General features: G+C 43.7%; 1 protein-coding gene across 1 annotated transcript in view; it reads right to left on the bottom strand.

Annotated features, from left to right (window-relative positions):
• The window catches only part of spire2 (spire-type actin nucleation factor 2), a 54629-nt gene that overhangs the window by 16623 nt on the left and 19075 nt on the right, over positions 1-18931 (bottom strand). The window contains exons 7-9 of the mRNA XM_079449973.1: positions 15412-15532; positions 15167-15333; positions 7318-7531 (exon numbers count right to left, since the gene is read on the bottom strand). Of these exons, the coding sequence (XP_079306099.1) occupies positions 7318-7531; positions 15167-15333; positions 15412-15532 (502 nt within the window). The remainder of the gene's footprint in view (positions 1-7317; positions 7532-15166; positions 15334-15411; positions 15533-18931) is intronic.

Genomic DNA, 18931 nt, shown 5'->3' with positions numbered 1-18931 from the left:
CTCTCTCTTTACAGCGATTAATCAACTCGTTTCTCTCCTCTTCATAGGGCGAATGATCCAAAGGTTAGTAGTTCCAAACGATAAAACCCGTACTCGATGGTCTCCCCAGCTGGTACAGTTTCTGTTCCTCACTCACCACTCACTGCCACTACGATGATCCTCTAGTATTCCTACAGCGCTTCACAACTGCACGAACACTCTCTTCCCCCTTCCTCTTCTCTCCCTACCATGCTTTCAACCTCTCTCTTTATACTGGAGCACATGCTTCAATGAAGCGCTAATCATTAGCTTCAGCTGGCGCTCGTTATGGTGTCGCACCGGCATTTCTTCCCCCTAACAACGAGTCGCAGTCTCTCTTCGGTTCCTGGTTCGTTCACCCGGTGACATCCTCCCCCACCGGATCCGTTCTAGTCCCGAGAACGGGGTCTAGACTCCTATTCTCTATACCTGATAGGAGGTACTCCTCGGGTCTCCCGCTGGGAGCGTCGAGCTGGAGCAGCGGGTTCTTCCTCCCTGAGTTCAGGAGTAGGGGCTCTAGGGAACATAGCCCAACCCACCCAAGGTGGTGCAGGGGCCACAGGCGCCGGCGGCTCCTCAGTCTCTTGCCGCGGATAGTTAGGGCAGGGGCGAAGCAAGTTTCGGTGCAGAATTCTCACAGGGCCAGCCTTCCCCTCTGGCCGGATGGTGTAGACGGGCTGGTCAGGTCTCTGTCGTTGCTCTACCACATATGGCACGGTTTCCCACCGGTCGCTGAGCTTCCCCTTCCCCTGGCGCCGGTTGTCTCGCACCAGCACCCGTTCTCCGGGTAACAAGGGGGCTTCTCTGGCAGTACGGTCATACAGACGCTTGTTCTTCTGGGCGGCCACGTCGAGATGTTTGGACACTTTCTCATACGCAGAGTGGAGTTGGCGGTGGTGTCGGTGTACCCATTCGGTGGTGGTGGCGGGGGCCTCGACCACTGCTGCTCCGAGGAGCAGATCCATGGGTAAACGCACATGTCTCCCAAACATCAGGTAAGCAGGGGCATAACCCGTAGTGCTGTGGACGCTGTTGTTATAGGCCTGCACCAGGGCCGGGAGGCTATCCGTCCAATAACCCTGGTGGTCCGCATCCAGAGTCCCCAGTAAACTCAGAAGCATCTGATTGAAACGTTCGCATCCCCCGTTTCCCTGTGGGTGGTATGGAGTGGTGTGGGTCTTCCTGCATCCGTACAGTTGGCATAGTTCTTGGATGACACGGGACTCGAAGTTCGGCCCTTGGTCCGAGTGGAGTGTTTCGGGACATCCAAAGGGCTGGAAGACATGTCTCCACAGAGCGTTGGCAGTGGTGGTGGCGGTCTGATCTAAGGTCGGTATGGCCCAGGCATACTTGGTGAACAAATCCGTAACGACCAAGATGTTCTGATAACGATCTGTTGGACGACTCAAGGTCAAGAAATCCATAGCCACCATATGCAATGGGGCTCTGGGCCTCACCGGAACCATGGGGGCCCTCACGTTTCGTCGGGACTTAAACAACACACAGCGGGGGCATCCTTGTACGTGCCTCCCCACTGATTCTTCCATCCCGCTCCAGAAAAAGTGCCGGCGCAGCAGTGATACCGTCCGTTCTTGACCCTGATGTCCTAGCCGATCGTGGTAGGCCTGGAGCAATGGCTGAATTTGGGCTTCAGGCACCACCACCTGGTATACCATCTCGTGGGTCCTCGAGTCCAAGACAGACCTACAGATCACTCCTTCCTGCAACTTCAGTCGCTTCCAGTGCCCCAGAAGCTTCTTTAATCCCACGGGCTGTCCCCGTCGTTCATCCATCCCCGGGAGTTTGTTCCGCTCCAGGTAGGTCCGCAGGGTAGCCAACCCTTCATCCTGTTCCTGCCTCTCCTTCCATCGGTGGGGGTCCCATCCCCAACTTGCCGGTACTCCCTCCGATCGTGTTCCAGGTACCTCCACTATCCCTACCATCAGCCCTTCCTCTGATTCTGGGGTTCCTCCTTCCCCTGACGGTGGTAATCGTGACAGAACATCAGCATTTATGTGTTCACGGCCTGGCCGATACTGCAGCCGATAGTTGAAATTGGCGAGCTGAGCCACCCACCTCTGCTCCACCGCCCCTAGCTTTGCGGTTTGGAGGTGGACCAATGGGCTGTTGTCGGTCACCACCAACACTTCAGCTCCCCACAAGTAGTCCTTAAACTTCTCACACAAAGCCCACTTCAGGGCCAGCAGCTCGATTTTAAAAGAGCTGTAGTTGGCGTCGTTCCGCTCTGCTGGGTGAAGACTCCGACTGGCGTAGGCGATGACCCTTTCTGTTCCGTCCTGTCGCTGGGCCAGTACGGCTCCCAGTCCGCTGTTGCTAGCGTCGGTGTAAAGTACAAAGGGTCGGGTGAAATCAGCGTAAGCCAGAATGGGGGCCTGCAGCAACTCCTGTTTTAGCCTCTGAAAGGCGGTCTCACACTCTGGGCTCCAAGTAATCGTGGGGGAACTCCGGCTCCGTGAAGAACCGGATCCGAACAGCAGCTGATTCAGGGGCTTCGCAATTTTTGAAAAGTCTTTTATGAAGCGTCTGTAGTAGCCGACAAATCCCAGAAAAGACCGCACCTGCCTGACGGTCTTTGGTGGAACCCAGCCCTGTACTGCGGACACCTTCTCCGGGTCAACAGCCACTCCTGCAGCGCTCACTCGATGCCCCAAGAACTGGACCTCCCTCTTAAGGAGCTGGCATTTCCCTGGCTGGAGCTTCAGTCCATACCGTTCCATAGCTCGGAAGACTTGCTCCAGATGTAACAGGTGAGAGTCAAAGTCGGGGGAATAGACGATCACGTCATCTAAGTATACCAGGGTGGAATCCATCAGCTGTCCCCCCAGACATCGCTGCATCAGCCTCTGGAAGGTCGCAGGGGCGTTGCAGAGTCCGAAGGGCATGCGATCCCACTCAAACAGGCCAAAAGGGGTGGTGAAGGCGGTCTTCTCTCGGTCTTGCTCCTCTACCTGTACCTGCCAGTAGCCACTCGCCAAGTCAAGGGTGGAATACCAGGCGGCATTGGTCAGTCCTGTAAGGGAATCCTCGATCCGGGGCAGGGGGAAAGCATCCTTCTTGGTGACCAAGTTCAGTTTGCGATAATCCACGCAAAATCTCCAAGAGCCCGTTTTCTTTCGTACCAGGACAATTGGGGCGGCCCATTGACTGCTGCTCTCCCGAATAACTCCACGTCCCAGCATCCCCTTTAGTAAGGCACGAACCTCGGAGTATAAAGTCGGGGGTACCGGACGGTACCGCTCTCGACTGGGTGGAGCGTCTCCGGTAGGTATAACGTGTTTGACGATGTCGGTGCACCCATAGTCCTCATCGTGGGTGGAGAAGACGTGTTGCCACTTGGCCAACAAGCTCTGAAGTTGGTGGGTCTGCTCTTCTTGTAGGCCCTCCCCCTGCAGGGACTCACTCCGCAAATGGGTCGGCATGCTGTCGGTAGCGGGTCCATGACCAGATTCCTCCCTTGCCAAACCGACCTCGACCACCGTTGCGCTTACTTGGCAGAAGCGAACCTCCTGCTCCTCCCTCACCTGATGGGAACTCACTGGCGTGATACGGGTCAACCGTTGGTGACGATAGAGTTGGACAGGGTAAGTGTTCGTGTTTCTCACTTTAACTGCAATTCGGCCCCGACGGGCTACCGTTAACCCCCGAGCAACTTCGACGGCCTGACATTCCCAGTGGGGCTCGACAAGGACACACTCCTCAGGACCATCGGCCCGCTCAGGAAGACGGACCCAGACCACAGCCTCGCTCCGGGCAGGAATGGAGACAGCGTATCGACATGCCACTCGGCCAACGTCTTCCCAATCCTGTTGGGAGCTGGCGACCTGTACTCGTCGACAGTCGGTGATGACACGTTCCCACTCTCGCTTCTCGGCTACAGAAGTGGAACGAAGGGGACCCACGCGAAACAGCTCTTCCCAACAGTCCATGATTACGTTCATCCCCAACAAGGCTCGATGTTCCCCCAGACAGGAGTCCCGCACAATCACCACTCCCTTCTGTGGGATCGTGGTGCCCTGGATCTCAAAGTCGGTCACCTGATATCCGATATAGGGGATGTTCAGGCCATTTGCTCCTCGCAGGGTGAGCCAGGGGACTTCAGCTTCAAGTAAGTGATGGGCATCGAACAGATCTTTAGACAGACTCTCGGCAAACATGGTGACCTGGGATCCTGTGTCTACCAGGCACCGAACAGTAACTCCATTGACTTTAATCTCCACGAGGGGGCAACGTCCCACCAGGCCGTCTCGTGGAGCTGAGCTTAAAAAGGGGTCCATACGGGGGTTTCCGACCACTTGACCCACAGTGGCCGGTCGTCCTAAAAACCCCCCTGTGAGTTACGTCGGGGGCCGCATTGGCGGCTGTAGTGTCCTGGCTCTCCGCAGTTGTTACAGATCGGGCGCCCTTGCCCATCCCACTGGAACCTGGAACTGAATGGTCGGCCGGTACGTCTCCCCGGATCCCTCCCCCCGTCAGAATACGACCGGTCTCGGAGCAAAGGCGGGGGCTCTGGCCGTCCACGACGGATCTCTCCCAGAAGAGTCTTCGAGAACTCAGCCATTTCTTCTCGAACATCCTTCATCAACTCTGCACGTAAGGCCTGTTTCCAATCCGTCGGTTCAGGCAGTACTGGGGCACTAGTACCACTTGCAGCCATACACACCGGCGACTCCACGGTCTGGTGGTGATCCTGTTCCAGGGCTAGGGCCTCTTTACGTAGGTCTTCGAAAGTCAGTGCTGCGTCCCGTCGAAGCTGCAATCTCAGACTCTGTCGCACTGGACCTTCTCGTAACCCCAACAGGAACTGGTCTCTTAATAATGTCTCTTCATCTCCTAGACCATGGTGCTCCCGACTCTTCAACCTGGCGAACTGTTCTCGTAATCGCAGAGCGAATGCTCGCAGGGTCTGCCCAGGTCCCTGCTTACAGTTAAAGAACTGAGCCCGCAACACTGCCACGGGAGTGGAATCGCCATACTGTCTGGACAAGAACTCAAAGATCGCTTGTGTAGTGGCTCGGACGGCTTCAGGTGCTGCTCGAACTTCTCTCTTTGCCTCCCCCTCGAGCGAACTCAGCACAAACTGTATCCTCTGGGTTTCTCTGAGCCCTTGCAGTCCGGCCAGGTACTCGACTTGCGCTCTCCAGTCTGTCAAGCTCAACTCTGAGCCGGGCCCACCGTACTTCTGAGCCCACGGGGCTCCCATAAATATAGATGCCATCGGCTGCCGGGCGGCTGGCAAATCCTCATCCGCCATCCTGGGTCCTCTGGCCGCTCAACCCCGAGTGGTAACCCTGCCGACTACGCCAAAAGTTATGTCACCCGGTGACAGGGCCGAGGGTTATTTACCACACTCCGGAGGAGCAGACACCAGAGAACACCAAGAGGCGGACAACAAGGATGAGTTTAAAAGGTAAGTTTCTTTATTAATCTAAAAAGGGATAAAAGCAGGGGTGGGGATGCTCGTGGCTGTAGCGTGGACGCAATGAAGAAGCAGGGGCTGGTAGGTACTTCTCCGTCCTTCAGGTAAGGATATTCCTCTCTTGGTGGGCCTGTGGCTGTAGCGTGGACGCAATGAAGAAGCGGGGGCTGGTAGGTACTTCTCCGTCCTTCAGGTAAGGATATTCCTCTCTTGGTGGGCCTGTGGCTGTAGCGTTGATGAATGTGAGGAAGGGGGGGTGCCGGTAGGTACTTTTCCGTTCTCCAGGTGAGTATACTCCTCTCTAAGCAGGCTCGTGGGACCGATCGGGACTTTCCTCGTCGTCAGACTCGTGGAATTACTCGTGGGGCAGGCAGCTTCTGGACTTGGATTCGTCAACGTGCTCACAAAGCCACCATCCAACTCGTCACAGTAGCTCCCTCTTTACTCCCTGTAAGGGACGGACAATTCGATAGTAAGGCAGGCAGTAGTAGGTGAGACAAAAACCGGGTACTTTACCAGCCTCCACTCTCGTTCTGGATATACTGGAAAGGCATCATCGGAAGAATTGGCAAGGCTGGGCTTTCGCTGAGGCGGGATACAGTGCTCGTGATCTGTGGCAACAACAGAGCATTGAGTTCTCCTTCCTCCTCTACGCCATGTGCACGATCGTTAGGGACCTGGAAACAACTACGGGGACAGTTCAATTCGAATACATCTTCAAGGTTATAGACCAGTTTCATCCATCAGAGACTCAGAGAAAACAGTTGTTCGATCTCACCACACTCGTGCATAAATCACTCTGGTAAATCCTCACACGTGTTGGTTTCACTCTATCAGACACTGCAAACTCACTCTCTCTTTACAGCGATTAATCAACTCGTTTCTCTCCTCTTCATAGGGCGAATGATCCAAAGGTTAGTAGTTCCAAACGATAAAACCCGTACTCGATGGTCTCCCCAGCTGGTACAGTTTCTGTTCCTCACTCACCACTCACTGCCACTACGATGATCCTCGAGTATTCCTACAGCGCTTCACAACTGCACGAACACTCTCTTCCCCCTTCCTCTTCTCTCCCTACCATGCTTTCAACCTCTCTCTTTATACTGGAGCACATGCTTCAATGAAGCGCTAATCATTAGCTTCAGCTGGCGCTCGTTATGGTGTCGCACCGGCATTTCTTCCCCCTAACAACGAGTCGCAGTCTCTCTTCGGTTCCTGGTTCGTTCACCCGGTGACATAACCTTATTAACTGCATTTACTCATCTTCTGGACTGCAACTTATTAACTGCATTAACTCATATACTACACCGTACCTTTAATAGCTGCATAACTCATCCACTGCACTGTAACTTCAACAACTGCATTAACTTATTGCACTGCAACTTTAATAGCTAATGTCTATAATTTATGCACACTTAAGTCACTTGCACTATTGTTTAGTCTAAATTATTATCTGTTCATAGCCACCTGTACATTAATGTTCATAGTATATAGCTATCTGTATATATTATTCATAGTACATACCTACTGTCATATTTTCATAGAACATACCTACTGTAAAATATCTTCATAGTCCATGCCCACTGTATAATATTTTCCTAATATTGTTTTCTGTATTTATTCACTGTATATACTGCACTTGCTAATTGCACTTCTGGTTAGACCTAAACTACATTTCGTTACACTGTACTTGTATATGTGTAATGACAATAAAATTGAATCTAATCTAATCTAAGCTATGGGAACTGTTATAAAAATACACAACAAAACAAATAAATCTTCCTGTCTAATTGGTTAATGACCAGAATCCTGGCAACATTAAACATAATTTGTTAAAATATTTATTAACTGAAGGTCCTGACCATGATACATGTGTCCAACCCCTGTCAGCGTGTGTGATCGGGGTCTCTCTCCTCTAAGGGGACCAAAACCTGTAAACTCAGGTATTTCTGAGAGCGATGATGTCACTTCCCCTCGCAGCTCATCCAGGTCACGTTCTGAGAACGAGCGATCTCGCTTCAGAGGTGTAGGGGAGCTCTCCACTCGCCTGATGTCAACATCTGGAGATTCCTCATCCTGCACCAAAACGGGGCAATTGGTTACAAAAACTAAGAATTGTCTTTGCACTGTATTTGGAGCAAGAACAATAAGACAAAATAATATAATATTCAATATTTCTTTTCTTTTCTGCTTTTTGTCATTGGTTCAAACACATTGTTAGAGCAAAGTTAATATGATGAAATATTGTACAAACTGATGAAAATAAAACCCACAAGGCGGCTGTCACAAGACAGCCACAGAGAAGGGATGCAGAGAGTTGCAAACACGTAGTGTAAAACTTTGCTGTAGTTTTGCAGAAAGTTTGCCAGTAACCTACTGTGGATATAATTACTTTTCTATTAGAACTGTTTTCAATTTGAGTTCAACTTTACTTTAACCAAAATTAAAACACTTTGACTTTTGAGATTCAAAATGAGCAAGTTTGAAAACAGTGTGATGTGATTCTGGTGTCGAACTGGTGGCAGAAAGCATCAAGGGTCAGCCTTCCAACATAGGATTATGGATTGTCTGAACGCCTTCTCAAATTATTTTAGTTGTCAAGGAGACAACCGATTGTCTTACATTACATTTACATTTACATTTAGTCATTTAGCAGACGCTTTTATCCAAAGCGCCTTACAGATGAGGAAACATTGGAAGCAATTATAACAATAGGCTTAAGGGTTAAATCTAACTCTTAGCAACAAGGTGAGGTTTCCTGACCAGTAGTTACTCTCAGATCAATGGTCGAAGTTCATGTACGTTGTTCCTTCAGACTCTGCAACTTTATATTAGTGATCATCTTATCTGTGCCATTATCTCTACAGTTTGTGGTTGTATTAGCAGTCAATGTTGTTCCTAATATCTATAGATTATGCTTGATATACTACATTTTTTAAAACAAATTTTAAAACACTTAATACTAGACAATGTCCAGTATACTTTATATTAATTTATTACATTTCCATCCTAAATGTTGTGTTTGTTTAACAAAATGGCTATTTTGATTTGTGACAAACATTGAATTGTGTTCATTTTAAATTTGTCTACATGAAGTCATTAAATTCACTGTTAAAGTAACTTAAACAGTAAGGCCGTATTTGGAGTATTTAAAGTCAAAGTAAGTTTTATGTCACAATATTTAAAGAGTAGGTTCAACTATTACAGTATGGAGACAGATCAGTCTCAAAAATAATAAATTTACAAAACAAATCATAAATTCCAAACACAATTCGTGTTTCACCACTTGCGACAGTACTACTACTACAACTAATAATAAAAAATAACAACAACAATAGAACATATTACATAATTGTTGTTTTCGGAACTGCCATAATTATATTTGGCATTGATTCAACAAGGTGCTGAAAGCATTCTTTAGAAATGTTGGCCCATATTGATAGGATAGCATCTTGCAGTTGATGGAGATTTGTGGGATGCACATCAAGGGCACGAAGCTCCCGTTCCACCATTTGGGTTGAGATCTGGTGACTGTGGGGGCTATTTTAGTACAGTTAACTCATTGTTATGTTCAAGAACCCAATTTTAAATGATTCAAGCTTTGTGACATGGTGCATTATCCTGCTGGAAATAGCCATCAGAGGATGGGTTCATGGTGGTCATAAAGGGATGAACATGGTCAGAAACAATGCTCAGGTAGGCCCTGGCATTTAAACGATGCCCAATTGGCACTAAGGGGCCTAAAGTGTGCCAAGAAAACATCCCCCACACCATTACACCACCACCACCAGCCTGTACAGTGGTAACAAGACATGATGGATCCATGTTCTCATTCTGTTTATGCCAAATTCTGACTCTACCATCTGAATGTCTCAACAGACATCGAGACTCATCAGACCAGGCAACATTTTGCCAGTCTTCAACTGTCCAAATTTGGTGAGCTCGTGCAAATTGTAGCCTCTTTTTCCTATTTGTAGTGGAGATGAGTGGTACCCGGTGGGGTCTTCTGCTTTTGTAGCCCATCCGCCTCAAGGTTGTGCGTGTTGTGGCTTCACAAATGCTTTGCTGCATACCTCGGTTGTAACGAATGGATATTTCAGTCAAAGTTGCTCTTCTATCAGATTGTCTTGACCAGGACCACACCCCTAAATGCATTGAAGCAACTGCCATGTGATTGGTTGATTAGATAATTGCATTAATGAGAAATTGAACAGGTGTTCCTAATAATCCTTTAGGTGAGTGTATATCATAATGTGATTTAGTAAAAATTGTATTAGGGCGCTAAAATAGTCCCCATTAGACGTAATTTATTTATTGCACAAATTGAACATATTATACACGAATGACAAATAACACAAACATAAAACAATAATTAAAAAAATAACAAATAATAATCGGGACAGAATTAAACAAACAAATAAGCGGTATAAATTAAAATGATTATATATAGGGTTATAATTTCAATATAATATTTCCAAGAATTTTAGAAGGCTTCATAGCTTTGGCATTCGTCCATTAACCGGTCTTTACATAAATGACCTAATGAACAATGCACAGTACAAGCGCAGCGTTAAATTTTAGTAGGGAGCATTTGATTGGTGGATCAAATGCTCAACGCGATTGGCTGAACAGGTCATCATTAAAAAAAGTTATGCTTGAAACTCAGCATGGCAGGACAGTCTTAAAAATACCACAAACAAATTCAAAGCAATCCACACACATGTGACAATTTGGAAATGCTGATTCACCAAACCATAAATACATGTTACAACATTCACAAATGTTAACTGGAAAGTAATTCAAGAGCATGATATACATATTTGTGAAAACATTCTGAATTTATTTCTGCAAGATATATTTGTGTGAGCATTTGGGGAAAATGTTTGTGAATTTATGAATTGTGTTTTGAAATTACGAATCTGATTTTTGTGAATTGTGCAAAGAATTTATGAATTGTGTTTTGTAAATGTCATGAATTGTATTTTTGAGACTGATCTGTCTCCATATTACAGCAATGTGGTAATAAGAACAGACACAATCATGAACATTGTGTCTGTTCTTATTACCACATTGCTGTAAAATATTTTCATTATATATTCATACATCATGAAATAGACAGTAAAAAACAGAAAGCCAGTTTAGAAAACACACAGTAAAGAAAAGTAACTGTTAAGGATTGTTTCTGATTGCCTCCTTCGGCTCCTCATTCTCCTCTTTGAGTGTGTTGAATTTTATGTAAGTTGTTACACTCTGTCAGAAGCTGGTCTTCGAGTCCACTATGGCTTGAGGGATCACAGCATCTTCCAACAGAGAAAGCCAGCTGAGTAATTGCATCTAAAATATCGTTCTTAACTACATCATTTATTTTAGCATTGGTGTGTGATAAACAGTGGAGAAAACCTTACCTGAAATTAAAATAAACAGAGGAACGAGAACTCCGGATGATTTTGTCGGTCCATCCTGTTCGTTTAATGGCTGGTTTAGCATAAAATTGTGTCATCAACAACTGATTCTATAGGAATTACCATTATTTTTGCCATTCCTATTCTGACATTCAACAACAAAAAACACATTTTTGAAGGAATTGTCTCTGTTTCACTCATTGCTTCTTTTTCCACTGTTTTTCTGCCACCAGTATGTGCGTGCAGCTGGCAGTGGCGTAACTGAGTCTAATTTGTTTTTACTGAGCTCAAGTGGCAGTGCTTCATACTGAATCGTATCTCTCTTTGCTCATGCACAGGTCAAGTCTAATAGCAACAATGTCATACATGACCCGGAATGTCATTGGGATCCACCCCTATTTAATCCTGTGATATCTTGTGAATCTTCTCGCATACGTGCAAAATATTTAGGTCGAAAGAGAAAAATGAAAACTCTCATTCACAAAAATACCCCTAAGGAGAAATTGCTATGATTTTCTACCGTAGATCACGGAGAACTATCTAAAATCATTAGATAAAATCATCAACATGCCTGCTAAAACCATACCTACAAATCTACTGAAAGGGATGCTCCCAGAAATTATAGATCCTCTTCTTAGCATTATTAACTCATCTCTGACACTAGGACATGTGCCTAAAGCATTTAAGGTGGCTGTTCTAAGGCCCCTTGTCAAAAAAACTCTAGAGAACTAGTTAACTACAGACCTATATCATATCTAAAGTTCTGGAAAAAGTAGTCTCAACTCAGTTATGTTCCTTCCTACAAAGGAATAACATCAATGTAGATTTCGAGTCTGGATTTAGAGCACATCACAGTTCACAGACTACTTTGATCAGAGTTTCAAATTATCAGCTTTTTTACGCGTCTGACTGAGGTTGTATCTCCTTATTGGTGCTGCTAGACCTTAGTGCTGCATTCAACACCATTGACCACAGCACACTCCTACATAGACTCGGAAATTATGTTGGCATTAAGGGAATAGCTTTGAAATGGCTTAGATCGTATTGATCCAACCGTTTTCAATATGTAGCAATAAACAATGAGGTGTCACGCAAATCGCAAGTACAGTACAGTGTACCACAGGCATCAGTCTTAGGGCCTATGCTCTTCGCATTATACATGCTACCTCTAGGAGATATAATAAAGCGACAACTTTATATTTCCTTGAAGCCTCATGAAAAACAGCAATTCCATCGAATAGTGGAATGAAAAGTTGATATAAAAAACTGGATGAGTAGCAATGTTTTATTACTGAACTCGGACCAAACAGAAGTGTTCCTTATTGGACCGTAAGAACCAAGAATACTGCTAAATTATTGACAGATGTTCCATAAAACCCGGGTTGTCAGCAAAGAATGACGAATTCTCAAATTCTCATTTGAGAACCATGTCGCCAACATCTGTAAAATTGTGTTTTTCGATCTTAAAAATATATCTAAACTACGTCATATGTTGTCACCATCAGATGCAGAGAAGTCAATTCATGCATTCATGACATCAAGACTAGATTACTGTAATGCAGGATGATCATCTTGTTCATGCATATAATTCAGCAGCATGCATGGGTCATATAGGGAACTCGCTTTTTCCATCTCATGCTGGCACTTTTTTCAATCGCTCCAGGCTATTGAGGGAGATTCTTCAATGCTAAGCTTAAGTGATGCTTAGCTACAGGCATGGGAGTGACAGGGGTCTAAATCAGTTCCTCGAAGCTCTATCCTTGCACATGTTCCGCATAACAGATGTCCTGCAGGCAATTACAACACATCATTGGTGCATCCACGATTGACCTGAAGGATGCATATTTTCACATTCTGATGGCAACACAGGATAGCCAGAGGGAACTGGAAACCAAAACAAACCCTGAACAACATCTCTCCACAGGATTCTTCATGGACATCCCAGAGTGCTTTTGGTGGCATCGAATTGGCTGGGGAGACCATGGTTCCCGATGTTATACAGACTCGTCAAGGGGGAACCTTGGCAACTGCCCAGGAGACAATATCTCCTTCTTTAGCTGCAATGGCAGATCTGGCATCCGGATCCAGATCGACTTCAGCTGTGGTCCTGGCCGCTGGAGAGCCAGAATTAATGTTCAGGGCTTGCAATGTCAGGGTGCAACCTACAATCCTAAATTCAAGAGCACCTTCCACCAGAAGTGTCTACGCGTGTAGGTGGAAACTTTTCACTGCTTGGTGAACACAGCAAGGAGATGGTTCAGAGATTCCAGCTCTGCACAACATGTCAGGGTAGATGGACTCCCATTGGGGTCTCATGTCCTAATCACCCGCTTTCTTAAAGGAACTCAGTGATTGCACACCACACGAACCGTTAGGGTACCATCATGGGACCTCAGTTTGGTCTTGTGTTCGCTCACTAGACACCCTTTTGAACCCATGGAACATTCTGAATTGAAATGTCTGTCATTGAAGACAGCATTCCTCTTAGCAATAACATCTGCAAAACGTGTTGGTGAGCTCCATGCGTTATAATCAGAAAATCCTGCATGCGTTGGTACCTGGTCAACACTATGGTGTCATTGTGGACTAATCCTTCATTCTTTCCCAAAAGGCTTGGACTTTGATGGTTCCATCGAACGAAGCTTCAAAAATATTTAAAACTTTTGACTATTTTGGTTGTTTAAATTTAGCTACAAAACGGAGAATGACATCACACGTGCTCTTACGAACATTTATGTAATTTATCTTTTGCCGCTATATCTTTATCTAGTGCCAAACAAGCTTCATTTGAACCCTTTCCGCACTGCCAAAGACACTGCTTCTCTCCCGCCAAAGACACACTGCATGAGGAGTAGCAGATTTGTGTTCATTATTACAACACTAGCATGCAGATACGCAGAGCAGGTAAATGGACAGAGAGTAAGCAAAATGCAGGAAATATTAAAGCATTTGTATCTGTCAGTCTGTTTATTGTTTGCTATATGTCGCCAACGTTTCAACCAGATTTGTGATATTTTATGAACCATAACATTTTTATCTACATTGAGCATTAGCATTATTGATCAGCATTCAAACATTTGTGACCCTGTGAAAACCCAGGCTAAAGGAAATACTAATTTAGCAAGTAACTTTGTTTTCTGTTTATGATGAGAGCATTTTATTGATACATTACATTTGCTTTTGTGTGTTGTCAGTAGTTTCTTTTTTTACAAATATTAATTATCAGACTTCGATTAAGAGGGCATTCCCCTAAAGCCACAGAGCCTACAATACATACATACTGTGGATATCAAAATATAAAATAAATGGACTGATAAAAAATCATATCTTTTATACAGTTTTTACAGTTTTTCCAACAGGGCTAAATTGATTAAATATTTATTTATTTTCAAACAACATATTGTCCGGACCTCTGTTTGGAAGAAAATATAAAAACAGGACCTCTTGGAACTGGAATTGAATACCCCGGATAGCAAACAATCTATGGTATGGGTACAAATTATAGATTTTTCTTATATGCCAAAAGTCATTGGGATATTAAGTAAATATTGTGCTCTATTAAGATATTTTGTACATTTCTTAAAATATTTCTTTCTTTCGTAAATAATTCAAAACGTTATTTTTGTGAGTGGATGCAGCAAAATCATGAACAAAAATGGCCAAAAACACACCTTCAAACTTCGCTCGCTGCTGCCGGGCTCTTTGGGAATGACCCCCTCAAGTTTGGTATCTATGTAAAGCTTAGAATTTCAGCTTTCGGCTTCACTCTCGACAATTTCATTATAGTGCTATGCCAATAGAGAGCATTAAAACAAACTTGTTCTTTTTAGCAACAGCTTGCTAGAGCGCTTCTGATGGACAACTTCAAAGGCGATTTTCTCATTTTCTCAATATTTGATGATTAAAATCACGCTGGAAAAAAGCCTAAATAGGTTAAATTTGTTAGTCTTGTGGGGCAATTTTTTTAATTTAATTTCAAATTAAATTGAAATGAAATGTATTCCATGACCCCTTTAAAATAAAAAAAAACTTGGACTTCACAGGGATCTAACTTGGCCTTGAATGGGATCCTTCAACTAATTAAATTGTCATTGGTCATTAAGTAACATTTAACCAGCACTTTTTAATACTTTTTATTGGTTAGATATTTGCAACTCAGTGACAAACATTAATCTTTGTGATAGTAGATACTATTTTTTAATAAAAAAAAAAATTGAAACCACTAAAGACAAATGCTTCCAAATCTTTCCAAAGAGCATTATTTCTATAAAGCATGAACACAGAAGTGATGACAGCACTGAGATCTCACCTCAAATATATTCATTTCCTCCATTTCTGCCAGTGTTGGAGCTTTTAGGAGCACACGTATACGAGATTGTGGCCGGCACCCTGCTTCAGTGACTGATAGGTCAATGCAGGACGTCGATTTGATGTCCCACTGGCAGGTTTTTGCCAGACATGGTAAAGAGCCAAAAGCTGAGAAGACAAAAACACACTGCTGTGAGTAAACTTTTTTTTTAATTATTGTTAGCAAGGATGTAGATGTTGACATACATCTCTTGGGAGTAGGTGGCTCCACAGGTCTCAGTTTATGATCTTGTCTAATCTCAGCCAAAACCTGATCATGGAGTGAATGCTCCTGCTGTGGAGGAGGAGGCAAGCTGCGCTCAGAAACCTACACACATTGCGAATAAGAAAACTTTGGAATTTGGAAATTTAATAAAATAAAACATTTGACTGAAACACAGTTGTATCTTTATGTAAGGTTAGGGTGAAGTATGTGGACATAAACAACATATCCAAACATGCTTGTTGAAGGTTTAGCTTCAAATTGTTTACCAATCGTTTAGTTTCGGACGTTTCACATAAAGTGCTATCCGAAAATGCGTAGACAAATTCAATACGTACATTGTATTAAATGCTTTTTATGTAAGTACTGTATATAGCAGTTGAAAATATAAAGTTAGACCACAATGTGAAACCACATTGGGTGCTTCAAGGCACCGTTTTACAGTAAACCCCTTTTTTTGTTTACCCTGTAGTGTGTTGTTCTGCTGTATTGCCATCCATAATATTATATTAAGCAGACAGTTACACAGCAAAAAGTTTATTGATATGAACAACAACAATTACAATGAATAAATATTCACTGAATAGTCAATATTGTGCATTACATTCTAAATTCATAAAAACACATGTGTAATTAACATTGTGTTGGTAATATTATTATGTTATGAATTACAGGTTTTCATCTTACAAAACTGTAACAAATTATTTGACTTAACTTTAAATATAAATATAGAACCATTTCAGCTACTTTGCACCTTTTTTTACAATTGTACATTTTCTATTCAAATTTACCACAATATACAATGCAAGCAGCAACATTTTCACTGGACATCGATAATATTAACATGGGAAATGTCATAACTGATAAGACTCAAGACAGCTGACGATAACTTGATGCTCTGCTTCTGAAAGTTCACCAAAGAAGTAGTCTCTAGTAGCAAGGCCTACACCCATGGTAATGTTGTAATGTGCCAGCAAGCAAATCCTTCCTAAGAAAAAATACACAAAGCACAGTGCACACAATGGGTTTCCTGCTATTAACAAGGGGTATAAAGATCTATGTAGTCAAAGTCAAAATGATTTCTATAGAACATTTCACATTTTTGCACTGTTGCAAAGCCGCTTCACACACTCACACACACACACACACACACACACACACACACACACACACACACACACACACACACACACACACACACACACACACACACACACACACACACACACACACACACACACACACACACACACACACACACACACACACACACACACACACACACACACACACACACACACACACACACACACACACACACACACACACACACACACACACACACACACACACACACACACACACACACACACACACACACACACACACACACACACACACACACACACACACACACACACACACACACACACACACACACACACACACACACACACACACACACACACACACACACACACACACACACACACACACACACACACACACACACACACACACACACACACACACACACACACACACACACACACACACACACACACACACACACACACACACACACACACACACACACACACACACACACACACACACACACACACACAAATTAGATATTTATTTATGACAAAAAGAGAACGGGAGCTGTTGAAAAGAGCCTGTTGACCTTAGGTGTCCCAAGCAGTGCAAGGATGAGCATCAGTGGTGGAACTCATCCCCGTGAATAAGACAAGGAGACAAAAAAGAGGGATTTAGATAACATTACATTTATTTAGCACATCACACATAGGTTTACAATGGTAAAAATAAACAAAATATTATAGTGCCTGGTATTTTATTCACTGCTTTGGGATGAGTTTCCCAAAAGATTCGTATCTACCATGGTTCTTAAGAATATATCGCTACCACTCTTAAGGTATAATTTAAGGATGACTTAGCATTAAGAAAGGTTTCGGGAAACCACTGATATAATCTCATTTGTAACTTTATTACGAATTTATTATTGTCAATGAGTATTTTTACTTGTGCAAATATAACAAATAATAAGAAAAAAAGAGGAAAGTTTGAGATTATAAACGTCAGATCAAGAGCCTGTAGGCTTCACTATAACCTTTCTGTTATTTAAACTTGGTGAAGTGATATGGAACTGTAATGCTGTCGGCAAACCCAGAACACCCATAGAACGTTTGTCAACCAATCAGATGGAAGCATTCAACAGCCCGGTGTAAATGTATATCAATAGTATATTGTTAATATATTATATATTTTTACTTCACTCACCTATAAGGGGACAGTCATACAGAGAGGATGTTGTGTTGAGGAAAGATCCGTTATTTTGAAACCATTCCCGTTTGTCGCGCAAGCACTCGTACTGCAGCCACATCGTACGACAGACAGATGTTTGATCCAGACCGATCGGCGTATGACATCAAAGGACAGTGAGAGCTATTTTGAACTGCTCTTTGTGCTTTAGCAAAGCTTTTCTAATGCTGTATGCTTTATTTTGTCATACGGCAATAAATTCTACTTTTAGAATAAAAATGTTTTGTCTCCAAATATTATAATCTATTGTAAGAAATATGAAATACAGTGTCCTCCACTATTATTGGCACCCTTGGTAAACATGAGCAAAGAAGGCTGAAAAAATGAATCTGCATTTTTTCTTGTTTTGATCTTTTATTTAGAAATATACCATCAGATCTTCATTGTTGTGGACCTCCTTTTATACAAGAGGTTCTGGATATCTCGATCAGATACATGGCATCTGTAACGACGCTGGATTCCCCCTCACCAACCACACCCCTGCATCATCACTCACTCAGGGACCATCCCGCTTGCACTCCCCTGATTATTGATCATTACTGGACTCTAAGTATACCCCGCTTTTTGCTTCAGTTCAGTGTTGTTGTTGTTAGTTGTAACCTGTTTTCGGTTATTTGGTTATAGTTCTGCTTTCGATACCCGATGTCTCGTTTTGGATTACTCTTTTGTGGATTTATGTGTTGTGGAGTTTTGCCTTTTATTTGATCTACCATCTTTTGCCTGTTTTTTGACTGTTCATTTAGACCCCTTTTTTCCACTGGTACTCCGAAGTGTGCTCTTCTGCCCGGACCAAAAGCGTGACAGCATCATGTATTATATCAAATACCAACAGATATAAAAAGCAAAACCTGACTTGCCCTGCTAGAAATATTATAATGGGTCGTGGTTAGATCTGCACATTGGTTCAAAACAAACATCCAAAGCTACAAAAAATTGGTCACTGAACACAAAATCAAGATCCTGTCAAAGCCATCCTAGTTCCCTGACCTGAACCCTATAGAAAATGAGTGGGATGAACTGAAGAAGAGGCAGCACCAAGAAGGATCTGGAGAAATTCTTTATGGAGGAATGGACAAGGATGACTCTCAATATCTAAAACCTAATCAGACTCTTTTCCTATAAATTGAGGTTGCGGAGTATATTAAATACAAGGGTGCCAAT

This window comes from Barbatula barbatula (assembly GCF_947034865.1).
Source record: "Barbatula barbatula genome assembly, chromosome: 25".
NCBI classification, from domain to species: domain Eukaryota; kingdom Metazoa; phylum Chordata; class Actinopteri; order Cypriniformes; family Nemacheilidae; genus Barbatula; species Barbatula barbatula.
This window is presented reverse-complemented; position numbering and strand designations above follow the sequence as displayed.